At 44.3% G+C, this 22,887-nt stretch overlaps 2 protein-coding genes across 8 annotated transcripts in view; both read right to left on the bottom strand.

Moving 5' to 3' along the window:
- The window catches only part of LOC110526709 (cell migration inducing hyaluronidase 1), a 166,826-nt gene that overhangs the window by 117,365 nt on the left and 26,574 nt on the right, over nt 1-22,887 (bottom strand). The window lies entirely within an intron of this gene.
- LOC110526990 (toll-like receptor 13) lies at nt 1,336-3,239 on the bottom strand. Its single transcript, XM_036963462.1, is given in 4 exon segments — nt 1,336-1,556; nt 1,667-1,715; nt 1,717-1,940; nt 1,943-3,239. Coding segments are annotated over 4 exon segments (1,044 nt in total). The 5' UTR covers nt 2,610-3,239; the 3' UTR covers nt 1,336-1,452.

The following is a 22,887-nucleotide window of genomic DNA, read 5'->3' on the forward strand; positions in this document are numbered from 1 at the left end:
CACGCTAAGCTTTAGATAAATCAAATTCATTCATTCCTTCTCTATGAATGCATTTGATTTCTGTAGGAACTGTGACAGGTGCGCACACACACACACACACACACACACACACACACACACACACACACACACACATACACACACACACACACACACACACACACACTTCTGAGTTTTGAGACCCATGTAGGGAGTGACTATCAGTTTATATCTATTATAAATGGTTGTATTTCCATCTCAAAGTAGTTTATCCTGAGACTAGTTCATACAGCACGACTACATGTTATTGGAAAATTTAGCAAATTCATTGAAAATGTGAAATTAATATCTAATTTACATTATGTATTCACACTCCTGAGTCAATATATATTAGAGTCACAGCAGTGGTTACAGCTGGGAGTCTTTCTGGGTAACTTTGTGGGTAACTTTGTCAAGGCTCTGGGTAACTTTGTCAAGTTGGTAGATGATAATTGCTAGATAACTGTATTTTCATGCCATAGATTTTCAAGCCGATGTACGTCAAAACTGTAACTTGGCCACTCAGGAACATTCAATGTCATCTTGGTAAGCAACTCCAGTGAATATTTGGCCTTGTGTTTTAGGTTATTGTTCCACTGAAAGGTGAATTTGTCTCCCAGTGTCTGTTGGAAAGCAGACAACCAGGTTTTCCTCTAGGATTAGCCCTATTTAGTTTATTTTTATCCTTAAAAAGACTCCCTAGACCTTGTCAATGACAAGCATACCCTTAACATGATGCAGCAACCACGAAATATGAAAATATGGAGTGGTACTCGGTGATGTGTTGTGTTGGATTTGCTCCAAAACATAACACTTTGTATTCAGGACAGTTCATTTCTTTGCAGTGTTACTTTAGTGCCTTACTGCAAACAGGATGCATCTTTTTTTACATTTTTATTCTTTACAGGCCTCCGTCTTTTCACTCTGTCATTTAGATTAGTATTGTGGAGCAATTATAATGTTGGTGAGCCATCCTCAGTTTTCTCCTACTACAGCCATTAAACTCTGTAACTGTTTTAAAGTCACCATTGGGCTCATGGTGAAATCCCTGAGCAGTTTCCTTCCTCTCCGGCAACTGAGTTAGGAAGGTGGCCTGTATCTTTGTATTGACTGTGTGTATTGATACAACACCCAAAGTGTAATTAATAACTTCATGCTGAAAGGGATATTCAATGTCTGCCTTTTTAATTTTGACCCTTCTACCAATATGTGCCCTTCTTTGCGAGGCATTGGAAAACCTCCCTGGTCTTTACAGTTGACAGGACCTTACAGATAATTGTATGTGCTGAGTACAGAGATGAGGTAGTCCTTCAAAAAACATCTTAAACACTATTATTTCACACAAAGCGAGGCTTGCCATAACAAATGGGTTGATTACTTATTGATTCTAGACATTTCACCTTTTTATTTGTAATTAATTAGTAATGTGTTGTGTTACTGTGCAGGGAGTGGTTCAGGAGGGGCCAATTTGGTCCACAGGCAGTCCCAGAAGGCTGGCTGCAGAGCCGGGTCCTGGGGCCAGTCCAGGTAGGTCCTGGGGCCAGTCCAGGTAGGTCCTGGGGCCAGTCCAGGTAGGTCCTGGGGCCAGTCCAGGTAGGTCCTGGGGCCAGTCCAGGTAGGTCCTGGGGCCAGTCCAGGTAGGTCCTGGTCTTGACCAGCCTGGCCAGGCGGTGGTGGCCAGACAGCTGCCTAGGGGGGTATGTCCTCCAGGAAGACCAGGATAAGGATGTCTGTGTGCTCCACCAGCAGATGCCAGGTGTCCAGTCGCAGCTCCAAGGAGCACCAGTTACCGCGCAGGTAGTGACGACTCACCAGACCCTGAGCGTGGCGGCTGCCGTAGAGGCCGTCTGTGCTGTTATCCATGATTTCCTTCCCCAGCTGGAAGTCCCTACTGTGCAGACAGAGACACAGGAAGGGAGGCCCGGCAGCAGCTGCTCCATCACCCAGCGCTCGTCTCTACCACTGTATGACACAAAGGCATCATAGTGGTAGCGCCCTCTGGGGTTGGGCCTCTGCACCACCTCTTCTAGTCAACTATGTGCAATGTGGCAGAAGGCCAGCAGGTGGTCCCCAGCCAGCTGATGGGGCAGCACCACCAGTATGGAGAGGAGCAGGTCCAGGGAGGTGCAGATAAACAGGACAAAACGCACATCCAGGGAACAGTGGGCCTCCGAGTACCTGCGGAGGTTCTGGATACCATTTTCATTTTTGCATGTCATCTCCAGCTCTCCCTCAAGCCAAAATATGACCTGGACATGTTGCTGTCTCCTGGCCCAGTTGTCCAGCCAGGCATTATCACAGCTGCAGTGCAGGTGAGGACCAGAGAACTCCATAAACCTCAGGAAGGTGAGGGGCTCTGGAAAGCTGTCCAACATGCTGAACTCCTCTATAGCAGGACATTTAATCACACTGAGGGACTGCAGGTCTCTGCTCAGCTCCTCCTCCAGAGTGAGGATTCTACATTCGATAAGATTCAGGCTCTCCAGTCTGGATAGATTGTGGAACATGATACCCAGAGCTGGCTGAACGATGAGGTCCACTTTCATCAGTGTCAGACACCTTAGCTGCACAAGCCTGTTCAGGTCACTCATGTCCACAAACTCTGGTGAGAAAACCAACTGGAACTCAAACTGGAACTCAAACTCTTGCAGAGAGGTGAAGTACTTTGCAGCAAAGTGAGACCCACACAGGAGATATCTGTCGTGGCCTTGAGGTAGACAACTGACTGGAATAATTGTCTCCAGCAGTCTTGAAGATCACATTAGATGGAGTAGTGAGCTGAAGGACAAAGTCTTGTTTTGGGGTGCTGTCCATGGTGATGTTGAGAGTAAGGGAAGACACCAAATAGATGGGTCAGATTTCAACTTGTCTGTGACTCACTAGGAGGAGGAGGAAAGTCTAAATATATATCTAAATATATCTATATGTTATTTAGGGAGGTGAGGTGGATGAATGCTGATGTTTATGACTGGGTTATATTAAAGTGTTTCCAAGCTGTGTAGGGCAAAGAAACTGTTCTCTGTAATCTGAGAAATCCTGTTATCACCTAGGTATAAGAACCTCAGTTTACCATGTCCCTTAAATCCAGCCATTTCAGATGTATCAAACAGAACTGCTCTGAGGTGATGTTTGTGATGTGAAAGTAACACAAGGCAAGTCTCCTCAGCCATGAGACAAGACCCCTGGAGGGTCACAAAGGGCATTGAGCTCATATTGATATTGAAATGAACAGAAACCTCCATGTTGTTTAGATTCTCCAAATAGTGGATCAAGCTCAAATCAACACTGTCCTCAACACCAGGAGAAAGGTGGATGTTGAGCACCTGAAGTCCATGACAGTTTCTCACTGCCGACGCTGAATGGTTCATCGTTTCAAGGTTCCAGAAATCAAGTTCTGTCATTGAGAGTCTCAACACTGTTTCACAAACAGACTCAAAATAAATGCTTTTCTTGTTGAAAAGAAAAGAAAAGGAAGGCAGTATACTGTTACCAGACTGAAGAAGCTGTGTCCGTGGCTCATCAATGCTTGGCAAACTAAGATTTGAGATGTTTTTAAAGCATCCAAATGCTCCATTTTCTAACCGGCGAGCGTCAAGAAATGAAAAACTCACCTCTTGAAGACGATGGAAATAAGGAAGTTCAAAACAGCTCTGTTGGTGTCAGAGCAGTTCTGATGTCTCAAAATGACTCTGTTCTGATGTAAAGTGCAGGTTCGTCAATGACTATGACATATCGACTATCCTACATATCAAGTCAGACAGTTCCTTTGTACAGCTGTAGACTGAGTGGTAGTTAACAAATGTCCAATGAGATTGATGATTGATATTCAGAATGCTCCTCTGTCCAATGGGATGAGGCGTTGTTGGGATTAGATGTCCAATGGAATAAAGAACCGCTGTTGTTCCACTGCTGTGTCTGTTAGCTATGTTGTATCTGTGTGCATCTCCTCTTCATCTTCCTGGTCTGTTTTAACTGGAAGATACTCTGAGAGAGACTGCAGGTCGCACGCGCACACACACACACACACACACACACACACACACACACACACACACACACACACACACACACACACACACACTTAAACACCCTTGTAGGGAGTGGCCAGCATCCCCTTAATAATCTAATCTAATCTAATCTACTCTAATTGGGCCCCCTGTGGAGCTGCACTATAACTGTGTAATGGCCTGGATTAAACATGGCATGTGACACACACACACACACACGCGCACATGCACACGGCTGGCCTACCATTGGCTGATCTGACAAATACCACATAAACACACAGGGTGATACTTGATCTAATCTGATGGGAGTCATGAGGTGGAACAACAGGTCATTATTAAAACCAACACAGCATTACTTACCTTCTGGAACCAACAGACTACAGATGTTTAGCAGGCTAGTGGTTTTAGCTTTACCTAGAATCTCTCTTCCAATGTTTTTTTTTGTCATTTTTAAAGATCTACAGGTTTCTTTAAAAAAAGTTAATCTTATTTGTCCTTGTTCTCATTCCCCAGGAGAGAGGAAAAAATGATCAGACTGCCAGCTATAGCATGACAGTAAAGAACAAAACTGTTATTGCGATGCTTTGAAACTAACCAACAAAAGCATTTGTTGAGGTTTCTTCTGTGTCCTTTTATACAGACAATGAGATGACTGATTTAAGGGGAGCAGGACATCCAGTCTGCAATCATTCACACACACCTCCTACAGATGTTGTCAACCACAACCAGTCAGTCCCACAGCCAGGTTATCAGACTAGTCTCAACATGGAAATGAAAGGCTGTGAGAGAAAGAGAGAAGGGAAGAAGAGGGGTGAAACACTCGGCCTTCAAGATTTCAGCGTCTGTGTAAATCATTCCTTCCACTCTCCGCTGGTCCACAATTAAGGTGGCACGTGACATTCCTCTGAGTGTGTGTGTGTGTGCGGCGTGTATGTGTGTGCCTGTGTGCGTTCTCAATTCTCTCTCTCTCGGGTTTTATTGGCGGGGCTGGGAGTGTGGGCTGGCTCAGGGATACATCAACAGAGAGGTGCTGAACACTGTCTCATCATCATTATTATTACTATTCATCTTCACAAGAGCCTTTCAGATGCTGCCAGACACACACACACACACACACACACACACACACACACACACACACACACACACACACACACACACACACACACACACACACACACACACACACACACACACACACACACACACACACACACACACACACACACACACACACACACACACACACACACACACAGCAGCAGCAGCATCAAAGTGCCTCTGGCTAGGGCCCAACACCAGATGTTGAGGGTTTGGTCATAAAATTAGAATTTCCCTTTAGGCTTTATATGGAGAATATAGGCTACATATTGTACAAGGGATGTATTATATATCTAGGAAGCTGCATCCCAAATGGCACTCTATTCCTTATACAATGCATTACTTTGTACCAGAGGCCAAAGGGAACTTGTCAAAAGTAGTGCACTATGTAGGGAACAGGGTGCCTTTGGGACACAACCTATATCTGTGTCTATGCAGCAGCTTTGTTCATGCAAAACAAGCAACCCACCAAACAACCAATCAATAAATCAATCAAAATGTCTGCCCTAATCTAGAATTTCTGTAGCTTCCCAGGGGTAGCTTAGTCACTCTGACAGTGCATTATCCCAAAGCTATTATTGCCTACAGTACTCCAAAGAGCAGTCTTCTTTCTTTATAGCTTAGACAACAGTATTATTTAACCTCTGACCCCTTCTGACCTCAGACTGTTATTTTCCCTAACAGGCTTTTAGAATGTTATCCTGGTTTCTTATACAACCTCCATTGCTTCCTTTCTGTATTGTAACTATGTTTGAGCTGTGTGTGTTGAGCTGTCTGTTTTGAGCTGCGTGTGGTGTGTTTTGAGCTGTGTGTTTTGAGCTGTGTGTTTTGAGCTGTGTGCTTTGAGCTGCGTGTTTTGAGCTGTGTGTTTTGAGCTGTGTGTTTTGAGCTGTGTGTTTTGAGCTGTGTGTTTTGAGCTGTGTGTTTTGACGCTGCGTGTTTTGAGCTGCGTGTTTTGAGCTGTGTGTTTTGAGCTGTGTGTTTTGTGTATGTGTAGCTGAGGTGGTGATAGTGAGCTAGGCTTTAGCTCAGTGGGCTAGCACAGTCATGAGCCATACAGATGACCGGTAATACATGTCATTCACATAAGATGTTGTGTGTTTGTGAGAGAAAGGTGACCCCCGACCCCCACAATGTAGAGAGTATTTCTGTAACAATGTCGGTGTAGGTGTTTTTCTGTGTGACCACGAGGGAGGAGTGTGTCAACGTGCGAGGGAGAGAGGGAGGTAGGGACGAGGAATATAACTTTCTGTGAGAATGAGGGAACACACACACACACACACACACACACACACACAGGTAATGAGGGTAACATTTGAAGCCCCTCAAAAAGGTACAGCCTGTCTGACGGGATTCAGAAAAACTCACACACACACAAACCGAGGAACACGATGGAAAATTAGAGCTTCCGGAAAAGTCATTAGTGTGTGAAAATGTCAAGACAGACTTTAAGCTTCCCACAGCTCACTGGACACACACCTCTTAAACAGGCACCACTGACCTCACCTTACAGATAGGGGGAGAGGGGGAGAGGAGAGAGGTGGAGAGGAGAGAGGCGAGAAAGAAAGAGAGAAACAAACCATCAGTTCATCAATCCGTCTTCTCCTCCGGTCTTTCTCTCACACCATCAGTTCATTGTTGAGACCTTGTTAATTGTGCCAGTCGGTTTCATAAAATACCTACTGCTTCGCCACACACACACACACACACACACACACACACACACACACACACACACACACACACACACACACACACACACACACACACACACACACACACACACACACACACAGAGAGAGAAGGACACACAGAGACATAACCCAGTGGCTTGGTCATGAGTCAATGACAGTGATGTCTGTCTCTAAATGTCAGCTGTCTTTCTATTCAAATGCTGCTGTCTGCTAGAAAAACATAATGAAGGTCTGTCTGTCTGTCTGTCTGTCTGTCTGTCTGTCTGTCTGTCTGTCTGTCTGTCTGTCTGTAAAACAAAGAGGAAAGACACAAGGACAGTTTGTTTTGATGGAGTCTGGCAGGCTGCATGTCTGTCTGTCTGTCACAAGGACAGTTTGTTTTGATGGAGTCTGGCGGGCTGCATGTCTGTCTGTCTGTCTGTCTGTCTGTCTGTCTGTCTGTCTGTCTGTCTGTAAAACAAGGAGGAAAGACACAAAGACAGTTTGTTTTGATGGAGTCTGGCGGGCTGCATGTCTGTCTGTCTGTCTGTCTGTCTGTCTGTCTGTAAAACAAAGAGGAAAGACACAAGGACAGTTTGTTTTGATGGAGTCTGGCGGGCTGCATGTCTGTCTGTCTGTCTGTCTGTCTGTCTGTCTGTCTGTCTGTCACAAGGACAGTTTGTTTTGATGGAGTCTGTCTGTCTGTCTGTCTGACACAAGGACAGTTTGTTTTGATGGAGTCTGGCAGGCTACATGTCTGTCTGTCTGTCTATCTGTCTGTCTGTCTGTCTGTCTGTCTGTCTGTCTGTCACAAGGACAGTTTGTTCTGATGGAGTCTGGCGGGCTGCATGTCAGGCTGAAATGGTTTAATAACTTGTTGAATGTCATTTACATTATTTTAGATGGTGACTATCTTTTCCATTCATCTGGAGGAATGTTTTGATGGAAACCGGCAGACAGTTGTACAAGGTTGAAATGGTTTGCTGTTGCGCATGCGTACGTGTGTGTGTGTATACGCTTGTCTAAACCTAACATCTCCTATCAGCCCCATAGAGCCAAATGACTGACTCCAACTCCCCACTTAGAGGAACATTAGGAGTTTACGTTAGGAACACTGGGAGCCAACTTTCAGTCACAACAAAGTCACAAGCTTGACATATTTAAAGCTTTTCTGATATAATTACAGTCAGTTATAAAACCTAAAAACACAAACGCTAAAACCCCAGGTGAATTTAGTCTTTCTACCAATTTTTAGTTTTGACGTTGAAAGCAATAAGTTGAAGCCTATTATGCCAAATTAAAATATCAAAACAATTCCTGTCTGATGTCTTGAGAATTCCTCCGTTTTGCGAAGCTCAGCAGAGCTTTAGTTTCAGTGGTGCTCGTCTAGTGAGAGCAGAGCAGCGATGCCTCATAGGGTGAGTCTTCACTCATTCATTTCATTCCTTTTCTCATCCCTCCCTCCTTCTCTTTCTTCCCTTTGTCTCAGGAGGAGAAAGGGTTCTCCCGGACGGCTTCAGTCAAGTGTCTGCTCATCTGATCTGAATATTTTCTATTTAAGACAAGTAAGGCCTCGCGCACACGCACCCACACCCACAAACACACACACAGTGTATTAATGGGTGGAACGCTTTCTTCCTCTCCAACTCAGCCACACACTTGCATAAAATATGTCAGGCCTCGACACAGACACAGCCCCTTTACTATGTGCCACGGTGTCCACTCAGCACCACACGGTAAATCACAGGCCTATGTAATAACAGGTTAGCCAGCACTCAAGTGTGTGTGTTTTCTTTCTAACAGGGCACTAAAGTTCTACTCTTCACAAACTACTACTAGAGGTTCACAGATCTCCTAGGACCAGTCTTTCCCAGCCTAAGACACACTCTTTCAACACTTCTGGTTTTTAGAGGCAGACCAAAGTGACACATTTAAAGGAATAGTTAATCCAAAGCACCCTTTAAGGTAATACATCTGTTCATGTTTGGTTTATTCACCTGGCCAATGTCTCCAAAATACAACCTTTGTTTGTATTCGTGGCAAAAACCCCAATGTAAGTCAATATCAACGATATTAGCATTTCTGCGTTTCATGTCTAATTCCACGTATTTTATATGAACTCTCCCTTTAAGGCAAGGTCAGGGTAAATACCAGCTCTTACATCTAGAAAATAACTCAAAAAGACAGTAATTTCCTGCAAACTGAAGCTGTTCTGCATGAATTGTTGTTGTGTCCGACGATAGATAAGGCGGTCTGAAAACCATCTCATTGGCCGAAACAGAAAGCAGAAAGTATGATGACTTATTGGTGCCTCCACAGCCTCTTATTGTGTGACATGGGACAGGATGCAATATGATGGAGTGGAAGGGGAATGTGTGAAAAAGCCTCTCTATGTATGTATGTATGTATGTATGTATGTGTGTATGTGTGTATGTGTGTATGTGTGTGTGTGTGTGTGAATTACATTTTATTTTCATGTCAAATCCCCAGTTGGCAACCCATCCCTTACAGGATTAATTGGCACATAAACAACCATTACAATAATGTACAGTGATAATTCCTCTGGTGTTCTCATAAAGAATGAGATAAATCAATACAAAACATTAGATAAGGTTCTCTAAGTAACATCAATAACTATAATACCTCAACATGAAATGGAAGGCGTTTAAACCCGCTCTGACACAGAGGTATAGGCCTATACTGTACATATGTGCATTTCGCTGTCTGTCTGGAGATAAATATGTTTAGAATTTAATTATAGGTCGCCCTTTTTCTTTCATTCCAGGCTTTATCAAAACATTCAGCACACAAAGCAAACGGAAATAAGTTTTTGTATGTGTGTGTGTGTTTGAGTAGATGTGTTTGAGTGGATGCATGTGTTTGAGTAGATGTGTTTGAGTGGATGTGTTTGAGTGGATGTGTTTGAGTAGATGTGTTTGAGTGGATGCATGTGTTTGAGTGGATGTTTGAGTAGATGTGTGAGTTTGATGTTTGAGTAGATGTATGAGTTTGAGTGGATGTGTTTGAGTGGATGCATGCGTTTGAGTAGATGCGTGCGTTTGAGTAGATGTATGAGTTTGATGTATGAGTAGATGTATGAGTTTGAGTGGATGTGTTTGAGTGGATGCGTGTGTTTGAGTGGATGCGCGTGTTTGAGTGGATGCGTGTGTTTGAGTGGATGCGTGTGTTTGAGTGGATGCGTGTGTTTGACTGGATGCATGTGTTTGACTGGATGCATGTGTTTGACTGGATGCATGTGTTTGAGTGGATGCATGTGTTTGAGTGGATGCATGTGTTTGAGTGGATGCATGTGTTTGAGTGGATGCATGTGTTTGAGTGGATGCAGGTGTTTGAGTGGATGCGTGTGTTTGAGTGGATGCATGTGTTTGAGTGGATGCGTGTGTTTGAGTAGATGTGTTTGAGTGGATGCATGCGTTTGAGTGGATGCATGTGTTTGAGTGGATGCGTTTGAGTGGATGCATGTGTTTGAGTGGATGCGTGTGTATGAGTGGATGCGTGTGTTTGAGTGGATGTGCTTGAGTAGATGTGTTTGAGTGGATGCATGCGTTTGAGTGGACGCATGTGTTTGAGTGGATGCATGTGTTTGAGTAGATGTGTTTGAGTGGATGCATGCGTTTGAGTGGACGCATGTGTTTGAGTGGATGCATGTGTTTGAGTAGATGTGTTTGAGTGGATGCATGCGTTTGAGTGGATGCATGTGTTTGAGTGGATGCGTGTGTTTGAGTGGATGCATGTGTTTGAGTGGATGCGTGTGTTCGAGTGGATGCGTGTGTTTGAGTGGATGTGTTTGAGTAGATGTGTTTGAGTGGATGCATGCGTTTGAGTGGATGCATGTCATGCGTTTGAGTAGATGCGTTTGAGTGGATGCATGAGTTTGAGTGGATGCATGTGTTTGAGTGGATGCATTTGTTTGAGTGGATGCATGTGTTTGAGTGGATGCATGTGTTTGAGTGGATGAATATGTTTGAGTGGATGCATGTGTTTGAGTGGATGCATGTGTTTGAGTAGATGCGTTTGAGTGGATGCATGTGTTTGAGTGGATGTGTTTGAGTGGATGCATGTGTTTGAGTGGATGCATGCGTTTGAGTGGATGCATTTGAGTGGATGCGTGTGTTTGAGTAGATGTGTTTGAGTGGATGCATGCGTTTGAGTGGATGCATGTGTTTGAGTGGATGCGTGTGTTTGAGTGGATGCGTGTGCTTGAGTGGATGTGTTTGAGTAGATGTGTTTGAGTGGATGCATGCGTTTGAGTGGATGCATGTGTTTGAGTGGATGCGTTTGAGTGGATGCGTGTGTTTGAGTAGATGTGTTTGAGTGGATGCATGCGTTTGAGTGGATGCATGTGTTTGAGTGGATGCGTTTGAGTGGATGCATGTGTTTGAGTGGATGCGTGTGTTTGAGTGGATGCATGTGTTTAAGTGGATGCGTGTGTTTGAGTGGATGTGTTTGAGTAGATGTGTTTGAGTGGATGCATGTGTTTGAGTGGATGTGTTTGAGTAGATGTGTTTGAGTGGATGCGTTTGAGTGGATGCGTGTGTTTGAGTGGATGCATGTGTTTGAGTGGATGCGTGTGTTTGAGTGGATGCATGTGTTTGAGTGGATGCGTGTGTTTGAGTGGATGCGTGTGTTTGAGTAGATGTGTTTGAGTGGATGCATGCGTTTGAGTGGAAGCATGTGTTTGAGTGGATGCATGTGTTTGAGTGGATGCGTTTGAGTGGATGCGTGTGTTTGAGTGGATGCGTGTGTTTGAGTGGATGTGTTTGAGTAGATGTGTTTGAGTGGATGCATGCGTTTGAGTGGATGCATGTGTTTGAGTGGATGCGTGTGTTTGAGTAGATGTGTTTGAGTGGATGCATGCGTTTGAGTGGATGCGTGTGTTTGAGTGGATGCGTGTGTTTGAGTGGATGCGTGTGTTTGAGTGGATGCATGCGTTTGAGTGGATGCATGTGTTTGAGTGGATGCGTGTGTTTGAGTAGATGTGTTTGAGTGGATGCGTGTGTTTGAGTGGATGCATGTGTTTGAGTGGATGCATGTGTTTGAGTGGATGCGTGTGTTTGAGTAGATGTGTTTGAGTGGATGCATGCGTTAGAGTGGATGCATGCGTTTGAGTGGATGCATTGTTTGAGTGGATGCATGCGTTTGAGTAGATGCGTTTGAGTGGATGCATGAGTTTGAGTGGATGCATGTGTTTGAGTGGATGCATGTGTTTGAGTGGATGCATTTGTTTGAGTGGATGCATGTGTTTGAGTGGATGCATGTGTTTGAGTGGATGCATGTGTTTGAGTGGATGCATGTGTTTGAGTGGATGCATGTGTTTGAGTGGATGCATGTGTTTGAGTGGATGCATGTGTTTGAGTAGATGTGTTTGAGTGGATGCATGCATTTGAGTGGATGCATGTGTTTGAGTGGATGCGTGTGTTTGAGTGGATGCAGGTGTTTGAGTGGATGCGTTTGAGTGGATGCATGAGTTTGAGTGGATGCATGTGTTTGAGTGGATGCATGTGTTTGAGTGGATGCATGTGTTTGAGTGGATGTGTTTGAGTAGATGTGTTTGAGTGGATGCGTTTGAGTGGATGCGTGTGTTTGAGTGGATGCAGGTGTTTGAGTGGATGCGTGTGTTTGAGTGGATGCATGTGTTTGAGTGGATGCGTGTGTTTGAGTAGATGTGTTTGAGTGGATGCATGCGTTTGAGTGGATGCATGTGTTTGAGTGGATGCGTTTGAGTGGATGCATGTGTTTGAGTGGATGCGTGTGTATGAGTAGATGTGTTTGAGTGGATGCATGCGTTTGAGTGGATGCATGTGTTTGAGTGGATGCGTTTGAGTGGATGCATGTGTTTGAGTGGATGCGTGTGTTTGAGTGGATGCATGTGTTTGAGTGGATGCGTGTGTTTGAGTGGATGTGTTTGAGTAGATGTGTTTGAGTGGATGCATGCGTTTGAGTTGATGTGTTTGAGTAGATGTGTTTGAGTGGATGCGTTTGAGTGGATGCGTGTGTTTGAGTGGATGCATGTGTTTGAGTGGATGCATGTGTTTGAGTGGATGCATTTGTTTGAGTGGATAGGTGTGTTTGAGTGGATGCATGTGTTTGAGTGGATGTGTTTGAGTAGATGTGTTTGAGTGGATGCATGCGTTTGAGTGGATGCGTGTGTTTGAGTGGATGCATGTGTTTGAGTGGATGCGTGTGTTTGAGTAGATGTGTTTGAGTGGATGCATGCGTTTGAGTGGATGCATGTGTTTGAGTGGATGCGTTTGAGTGGATGCATGTGTTTGAGTGGATGCATGTGTTTGAGTGGATGCATGTGTTTGAGTGGATGCATGTGTTTGAGTGGATGCATGTGTTTGAGTGGATGCATGTGTTTGAGTGGATGTGTTTGAGTAGATGTGTTTGAGTGTATGCATGCATTTGAGTGGATGCATGTGTTTGAGTGGATGCATGTGTTTGAGTGGATGCATGTGTTTGAGTGGATGCATGTGTTTGAGTGGATGCATTGTTTGAGTGGATGCATGCGTTTGAGTGGATGCATTTGTTTGAGTGGATGCGTGTGTTTGAGTGGATGCATGTGTTTGAGTGGATGTGTTTGAGTAGATGTGTTTGAGTGGATGCATGCGTTTGAGTGGATGCATGCGTTTGAGTGGATGCGTTTGAGTGGATGCGTTTGAGTGGATGCATGAGTTTGAGTGGATGCATGTGTTTGAGTGGATGCATGTGTTTGAGTGGATGCATGTGTTTGAGTGGATGTGTTTGAGTAGATGTGTTTGAGTGGATGCGTTTGCGTGGATGCGTGTGTTTGAGTGGATGCAGGTGTTTGAGTGGATGCGTGTGTTTGAGTGGATGCATGTGTTTGAGTGGATGCGTGTGTTTGAGTAGATGTGTTTGAGTGGATGCATGCGTTTGAGTGGATGCATGTGTTTGAGTGGATGCGTTTGAGTGGATGCATGTGTTTGAGTGGATGCGTGTGTATGAGTAGATGTGTTTGAGTGGATGCATGCGTTTGAGTGGATGCATGTGTTTGAGTGGATGCGTTTGAGTGGATGCATGTGTTTGAGTGGATGCGTGTGTTTGAGTGGATGCGTGTGTTTGAGTGGATGTGTTTGAGTAGATGTGTTTGAGTGGATGCATGCGTTTGAGTGGATGTGTTTGAGTAGATGTGTTTGAGTGGATGCGTTTGAGTGGATGCGTGTGTTTGAGTGGATGCATGTGTTTGAGTGGATGCATGTGTTTGAGTGGATGCATTGTTTGAGTGGATGCATGCGTTTGAGTGGATGCATTTGTTTGAGTGGATGCGTGTGTTTGAGTGGATGCATGTGTTTGAGTGGATGTGTTTGAGTAGATGTGTTTGAGTGGATGCATGCGTTTGAGTGGATGCATTTGTTTGAGTGGATGCATTTGTTTGAGTGGATGCATGCGTTTGAGTGGATGCGTTTGAGTGGATGCGTTTGAGTGGATGCATGAGTTTGAGTGGATGCATGTGTTTGAGTGGATGCATGTGTTTGAGTGGATGTGTTTGAGTAGATGTGTTTGAGTGGATGCGTTTGAGTGAATGCGTGTGTTTGAGTGGATGCAGGTGTTTGAGTGGATGCGTGTGTTTGAGTGGATGCATGTGTTTGAGTGGATGCGTGTGTTTGAGTAGATGTGTTTGAGTGGATGCATGCGTTTGAGTGGATGCATGTGTTTGAGTGGATGCGTTTGAGTGGATGCATGTGTTTGAGTGGATGCGTGTGTATGAGTAGATGTGTTTGAGTGGATGCATGCGTTTGATTGGATGCATGTGTTTGAGTGGATGCGTTTGAGTGGATGCATGTGTTTGAGTGGATGCGTGTGTTTGAGTGGATGCATGTGTTTGAGTGGATGCGTGTGTTTGAGTGGATGTGTTTGAGTAGATGTGTTTGAGTGGATGCATGCGTTTGAGTGGATGTGTTTGAGTAGATGTGTTTGAGTGGATGCGTTTGAGTGGATGCGTGTGTTTGAGTGGATGCATGTGTTTGAGTGGATGCGTGTGTTTGAGTGGATGCATGTGTTTGAGTGGATGCGTGTGTTTGAGTGGATGCGTGTGTTTGAGTAGATGTGTTTCAGTGGATGCATACATTTGAGTGGATGCATGTGTTTGAGTGGATGCGTTTGAGTGGATGCATGTGTTTGAGTGTATGCGTGTGTTTGAGTAGATGTGTTTGAGTGGATGCATGCGTTTGAGTGGATGCATGTGTTTGAGTGGATGTGTTTGAGTGGATGCATGTGTTTGAGTGGATGCGTGTGTTTGAGTGGATGCGTGTGTTTGAGTGGATGTGCTTGAGTAGATGTGTTTGAGTGGATGCATGCGTTTGAGTGGACGCATGTGTTTGAGTGGATACATGTGTTTGAGTAGATGTGTTTGAGTGGATGCATACGTTTGAGTGGACGCATGTGTTTGAGTGGATGCATGTGTTTGAGTAGATGTGTTTGAGTGGATGCATGCGTTTGAGTGGATGCATGTGTTTGAGTGGATGCGTGTGTTTGAGTGGATGCATGTGTTTGAGTGGATGCGTGTGTTTGAGTGGATGCGTGTGTTTGAGTGGATGTGTTTGAGTAGATGTGTTTGAGTGGATGCATGCGTTTGAGTGGATGCATGTGTTTGAGTGTATGCGTTTGAGTGGATGCATGCGTTTGAGTAGATGCGTTTGAGTGGATGCATGAGTTTGAGTGGATGCATGTGTTTGAGTGGATGCATTTGTTTGAGTGGATGCATGTGTTTGAGTGGATGCATGTGTTTGAGTGGATGAATATGTTTGAGTGGATGCATGTGTTTGAGTGGATGCATGTGTTTGAGTAGATGTGTTTGAGTGGATGCATGTGTTTGAGTGGATGCATGCGTTTGAGTGGATGCATTTGAGTGGATGCGTGTGTTTGAGTAGATGTGTTTGAGTGGATGCATGCGTTTGAGTGGATGCATGTGTTTGAGTGGATGCGTGTGTTTGAGTGGATGCGTGTGCTTGAGTGGATGTGTTTGAGTAGATGTGTTTGAGTGGATGCATGCGTTTTAGTGGATGCATGTGTTTGAGTGGATGCGTTTGAGTGGATGCGTGTGTTTGAGTAGATGTGTTTGAGTGTCATGCATGCGTTTGAGTGGATGCATGTGTTTGAGTGGATGCGTTTGAGTGGATGCATGTGTTTGAGTGGATGCGTGTGTTTGAGTGGATGCATGTGTTTGAGTGGATGCGTGTGTTTGAGTGGATGTGTTTGAGTAGATGTGTTTGAGTGGATGCATGCGTTTGAGTGGATGTGTTTGAGTAGATGTGTTTGAGTGGATGCGTTTGAGTGGATGCGTGTGTTTGAGTGGATGCGTGTGTTTGAGTGCATGCATGTGTTTGAGTGGATGCGTGTGTTTGAGTGGATGCGTGTGTTTGAGTAGATGTGTTTGAGTGGATGCATGCGTTTGAGTGGATGCATGTGTTTGAGTGGATGCGTTTGAGTGGATGCATGTGTTTGAGTGGATGCGTGTGTTTGAGTAGATGTGTTTGAGTGGATGCATGCGTTTGAGTGGATGCATGTGTTTGAGTGGATGCATGTGTTTGAGTGGATGCGTTTGAGTGGATGCGTGTGTTTGAGTGGATGCGTGTGTTTGAGTGGATGTGTTTGAGTAGATGTGTTTGAGTGGATGCGTGTGTTTGAGTGGATGCATGTGTTTGAGTGGATGCGTGTGTTTGAGTAGATGTGTTTGAGTGGATGCATGCGTTTGAGTGGATGCGTGTGTTTGAGTGGATGCGTGTGTTTGAGTGGATGCGTGTGTTTGAGTGGATGCGTGTGTTTGAGTGGATGTGTTTGAGTAGATGTGTTTGAGTGGATGCGTGTGTTTGAGTGGATGCATGTGTTTGAGTGGATGCGTGTGTTTGAGTGGATGCGTGTGTTTGAGTAGATGTGTTTGAGTGGATGCATGCGTTTGAGTGGATGCATGCGTTTGAGTGGATGCATTGTTTGAGTGGATGCATGCGTTTGAGTAGATGCGTTTGAGTGGATGCATGAGTTTGAGTGGATGCATGTGTTTGAGTGGATGCATGTGTTTGAGTGGATGCATTTGTTTGAGTGGATGCATGTGTTTGAGTGGATGCATGTGTTTGAGTGGATGCATGTGTTTGAGTGGATGCATGTGTTTGAGTGGATGCATGTGTTTGAGTGGATGCATGTGTTTGAGTAGATGCGTTTGAGTGGATGCATGTGTTTGAGTGGATGCGTTTGAGTGGATGCATGTGTTTGAGTGGATGCGTTTGAGTGGATGCATGTGTTTGAGTGGATGCGTGTGTTTGAGTGGATGCGTGTGTTTGAGTGGATGCGTGTGTTTGAGTGGATGCGTGTGTTTGAGTGGATGTGTTTGAGTAGATGTGTGAGTGGATGCGTGTGTTTGAGTGGATGCATGTGTTTGAGTGGATGCGTGTGTTTGAGTGGATGCGTGTGTTTGAGTAGATGTGTTTGAGTGGATGCATGCGTTTGAGTGGATGCATGCGTTTGAGTGGATGCATTGTTTGAGTGGATGCATGCGTTTGAGTAGATGCGTTTGAGTGGATGCATGAGTTTGAGTGGATGCATGTGTTTGAGTGGATGCATGTGTTTGAGTGGATGCATTTGTTTGAGTGGATGCATGTGTTTGAGTGGATGCATGTGTTTGAGTGGATGCATGTGTTTGAGTGGATGCATGTGTTTGAGTGGATGCATGTGTTTGAGTGGATGCATGTGTTTGAGTAGATGCGTTTGAGTGGATGCATGTGTTTGAGTGGATGCGTTTGAGTGGATGCATGTGTTTGAGTGGATGCGTTTGAGTGGATGCATGTGTTTGAGTGGATGCATGCGTTTGAGTGGATGCATTTGAGTGGATGCATGAGTTTGAGTAGATGCGTTTGAGTGGATGCATGCGTTTGAGTGGATGCATGCGTTTGAGTGGATGCATGCGTGTGTGGAAATACTGCGATGACGAGCCAATGTTTTGGAGCGTATCGTTTCTGACAGGAAAGGCTTCAGACGTTTAAAACAGCGCTGTTGAAGAGAAGCCAATGTTCCTTTCATTTCTGTCAAAACCAGAACATAGGCCAGGAGCAGTAGGAGAGAGAGAGACAGACAGAGAGAGAGAAATGTACAGAGCTGAGCAGACTACACCACTTCTCCTAAGCTCAACAGTACTTTCTGGGGTAAATTCTGTATTAAAAAAAACAGGTAAATAGCAGCACTGTCAAATGAAGCTCAGCCTAGATTAGGCTGGTATTACATCATGGCTGAAGCACACAGCAGGGTGAAAGACAAAGGTAATCAGAGGGCTGTGGGAGGAATAGGCACTGGAATAGACAGAAAGAAAGAAAAGGATGAGAGAGAAAGGGCCTTCCTTTTGAAATGAAGCTAGCTTTCTGCCATTAGAGGAGAGGACGGAGAAGGATAGTGGTATAGACCATAACAAGTGAAGAAAACAGAAGAAAAAGAAAGAGAGCAGAAAGACAGAGGAAGAGAGAGCAGAAAGACAGAGGAAGAGAGAGCAGAAAGAGAGGAAGAGAGAGCAGAAAGACAGAGGAAGAGAGAGCAGAAAGACAGAGGAAGAGAGAGCTAGAGTGAGAGAGAAAAGACAGACAGAGAGACAGAGAGAAAGAGAGAGACAGAGAAACCGACAGACAGAGAGATAATTTCCAGCTATGATCATCAGAATTCCTATAGCATGAGATCAGTCTTCCACTGACAAGTTATGACACAATATGAAACCTACGTACACTGAGTGAACAAAACATTAAACCCGTCCTAATATTGAGTTGCTCCCCTTTTTGCCCTCAGAACAGCCTCAATTGTCCAAAGCGTTCCACAGGGATGCTGTCCCATGTTGGCTCAAATGCTTCCCACGGTTGTGTCAAGTTGGCTGGATGTCCTTTAGGTGGTGGACCATTCCTGATACACACGGGAAACGGTTGAGCATGGAGAAACCCGGCAGCATTGCCGTTCTTGACACACTCAAACTGGTGCGCCTGGCACCTACTATCATACCCCATTCAAAGGCACTTAAATATTTTGTCTTGCCCATTCACCCTCTGAATGGCACACATAGACAATCCATCTCTCAATTGTCTCAAGGATTAAAAATCCTCCTTCATCAACACTGATTGAAGTGGATTTAACAAGTGACATCAATAAGGGGTCATATCTTTCACCTGGATTAAACCTGGTGTATGTGTGTGTAACAGTTCCTTCCAAAATATATGCCTATATTAATAATATTGTCATTCCTGACCATTGTACATCTGTTTGTGTCCCAAATGCCCCCCTATTCCCTATATAGTGTAAAACTTATTGCAAAAAATCTATGGGCCCTGGTCAAAAGTAGTGCACTATATAGGGAATAGGGTGGCATTTGAGACTCAACCTTTGTGTTGTACAGGTAACTTCTTATGCTGTTTCCTGACATAGTTGGATTCTGTTGAAAGCTGCACCACATCTAGGTCAAGGACATTTTTTTATACACACACACGAACACACGCGCACACACACAGCACACACACACACACACACACACCCACATAACACACACCCACACCCACATAACACACACACACAGACAACACACACACACACAGACAACACACACACACAGACAACACACACACACCTGGTGGTCTGCTTTGTGCTGGACAGGATTAAAGGCAGCATGGGGTCCAATTAGACTTCCAAAAACAACCACGGTGTAGGAGGAGCTACTGCTGTGTTTGTGTCTCAGAGAGTGAGAGTGTGTGTGTGTGTGTGTGTGTGTGTCAGAGGGAGAGAAAAAGAGAGCGAGAGAGAGGAGAGGGGGCATAGCAGCAGCTTTACTGTTTCCTATAGCAGGTTATCACAGACTAACAGCAGCTTTACTGTTTCCTGTAGCAGGTTATCACAGACTAACAGCAGCTTTACTGTTTCCTATAGCAGGTTATCACAGACTAACAGCAGCTTTACTGTTTCCTGTAGCAGGTTATCACAGACTAACAGCAGCTTTACTGTTTCCTGTAGCAGGTTATCACAAACTAACAGCAGCTTTACTGTTTCCTGTAGCAGGTTATCACAGACTAACAGCAGCTTTACTGTTTCCTATAGCAGGTTATCACAGACTAACAGCAGCTTTACTGTTTCCTGTAGCAGGTTATCACAAACTAACAGCAGCTTTACTGTTTCCTATAGCAGGTTATCACAGACTAACAGCAGCTTTACTGTTTCCTGTAGCAGGTTATCACAAACTAACAGCAGCTTTACTGTTTCCTATAGCAGGTTATCACAAACTAACAGCAGCTTTACTGTTTCCTATAGCAGGTTATCACAGACTAACAGCAGCTTCACTGTTTCCTGTAGCAGGTTATCACAGACTAACAGCAGCTTCACTGTTTCCTATAGCAGGTTATCACAGACTAACAGCAGCTTTACTGTTTCCTATAGCAGGTTATCACAGACTAACAGCAGCTTCACTGTTTCCTGTAGCAGGTTATCACAGACTAACAGCAGCTTTAGTGACTTTTCAGTGCTGACATTTACATTTGAAACAGGTTCTCTCACACATTTTCTTCATCTTCCCTGTTTTCCCACTTTTAATGTGTTCCTCTTCAAAGACTTGCTGGTCTTGCCTTGGAGCATTCATCAGAGCGGTCCTGAAACCCTACTCTTCCACCCTTCCTTGTCATTTCCTCCCCCACCCAGGGCAGTGCCGCCCAGCCCCAACGGAGGACTGAGAGGGCAGTGCCCATCTTACAAGGGCCACCACACCCCCTGACCTGGCAACACACACACAACCTTTGACCCTAACCTGATGTGACTGACTTTCAACCTGAGTTGTCTGCATGACTACAGAACAAATTATACCTCTGAGCTAAATCTCATAGCTAACATCAATCTTCTGGGCCCGTGTTCTCAAACCCAGTTGAAGTGCTGATCTAGGGTCAGTTTACTGTAAATCATAATGATTAAGAAGGGGTATCTGATTCTGATTCAGCATTCCTACTCAGATACTTTGTGAATATGCACTCAGGGGCCGTATGCGTCAAGCGTCTCTGAGTGGGAGAGCTGACTTAGGATCAGTTTGGCCTTTTAGATCCCTATTATGAAGAATACATGGATGAAAACATACTCTGAGATGCTTTGTGAATACAGGCCCTGGTCGGAGGGATTGTCATTGCATAAGCTTTAGTTCAGTGAACCACCTCATAGGAGAGTCCCCAAAGCACATTGACCCCCATTTACTCTCTAGTAAAAAGTAATGCCATTAAACTCAAACCCAAATATTACCATGCTCCACAAAAATAGTTTTTGGCTGAGAGTGCAGGGCGAATATTTAAGAGGGAGAAACGACACACACGATACTCAGGGTGAATATTTAGAGAGAGAAACGATACACACGATACTCAGGGTGAATATTTAGAGGGAGAAACGATACACACGATACTCAGGGTGAATATTTAGAGAGAGAAACGACACACGATACTCAGGGTGAATATTTAGAGAGAGAAACGACACACACGATACTCAGGGTGAATATTTAGAGAGAGAAACGACACACGATACTCAGGGTGAATATTTAGAGGGAGAAATGACACACGATACTCAGGGCGAATATTTAGAGAGAGAAACAACACACGATACTCAGGGTGAATATTTAGAGGGAGAAACGACACACACGATACTCAGGGTGAATATTTAGAGGGAGAAATGACACACGATACTCAGGGTGAATATTTAGAGGGAGAAACGACACACACGATACTCAGGGTGAATATTTAGAGGGAGAAACGACACACACGATACTCAAGGTGAATATTTAGAGAGAGAAACGACACACGATACTCAGGGTGAATATTTAGAGAGAGAAACGACACACGATACTCAGGGTGAATAGTTAAGAGGGAGAAACGACACACACGATACTCAAGGTGAATATTTAGAGAGAGAAACAACACACGATACTCAGGGTGAATATTTAGAGAGAGAAACGACACACGATACTCAGGGTGAATATTTAGAGAGAGAAACAACACACGATACTCAGGGTGAATATTTAGAGGGAGAAACGATACACGATACTCAGGGTGAATATTTAGAGAGAGAAACGATACACGATACTCAGGGTGAATATTTAGAGAGAGAAACAACACACGATACTCAGGGTGAATATTTAGAGGGAGAAACGATACACGATACTCAGGGTGAATATTTAGAGAGAGAAACGATACACGATACTCAGGGTGAATATTTAGAGAGAGAAACGATACACACGATACTCAGGGTGAATATTTAGAGGGAGAAATGACACACGATACTCAGGGTGAATATTTAGAGAGAGAAACGATACACACGATACTCAGGGTGAATAGTTAGAGAGAGAAACGACACACACGATACTCAGGGTGAATATTTAGAGAGAGAAACGACACACGATACTCAGGGTGAATATTTAGAGAGAGAAACGACACACGATACTCAGGGTGAATATTTAGAGAGAGAAACGACACACACGATACTCAGGGTGAATATTTAGAGAGAGAAACGATACACACGATACTCAGGGTGAATATTTAGAGGGAGAAATGACACACGATACTCAGGGTGAATATTTAGAGAGAGAAACGATACACACGATACTCAGGGTGAATAGTTAGAGAGAGAAACGACACACACGATACTCAGGGTGAATATTTAGAGAGAGAAACGATACACACGATACTCAGGGTGAATATTTAGAGAGAGAAACGATACACACGATACTCAGGGTGAATAGTTAGAGGGAGAAATGACACACGATACTCAGGGTGAATAGTTAGAGGGAGAAATGACACACGATACTCAGGGTGAATATTTAGAGAGAGAAACGATACACACGATACTCGGGGTGAATATTTAGAGAGAGAAACGATACACACGATACTCAGGGTGAATATTTAGAGAGAGAAACGATACACACGATACTCAGGGTGAATATTTAGAGAGAGAAACGATACACACGATACTCAGGGTGAATATTTAGAGAGAGAAACGACACACACGATACTCAGGGTGAATATTTTGAGAGAGAAACGATACACACGATACTCAGGGTGAATATTTAG

This window comes from Oncorhynchus mykiss, chromosome 26 (genome assembly GCF_013265735.2).
Source record: "Oncorhynchus mykiss isolate Arlee chromosome 26, USDA_OmykA_1.1, whole genome shotgun sequence".
NCBI lineage: Eukaryota > Metazoa > Chordata > Actinopteri > Salmoniformes > Salmonidae > Oncorhynchus > Oncorhynchus mykiss.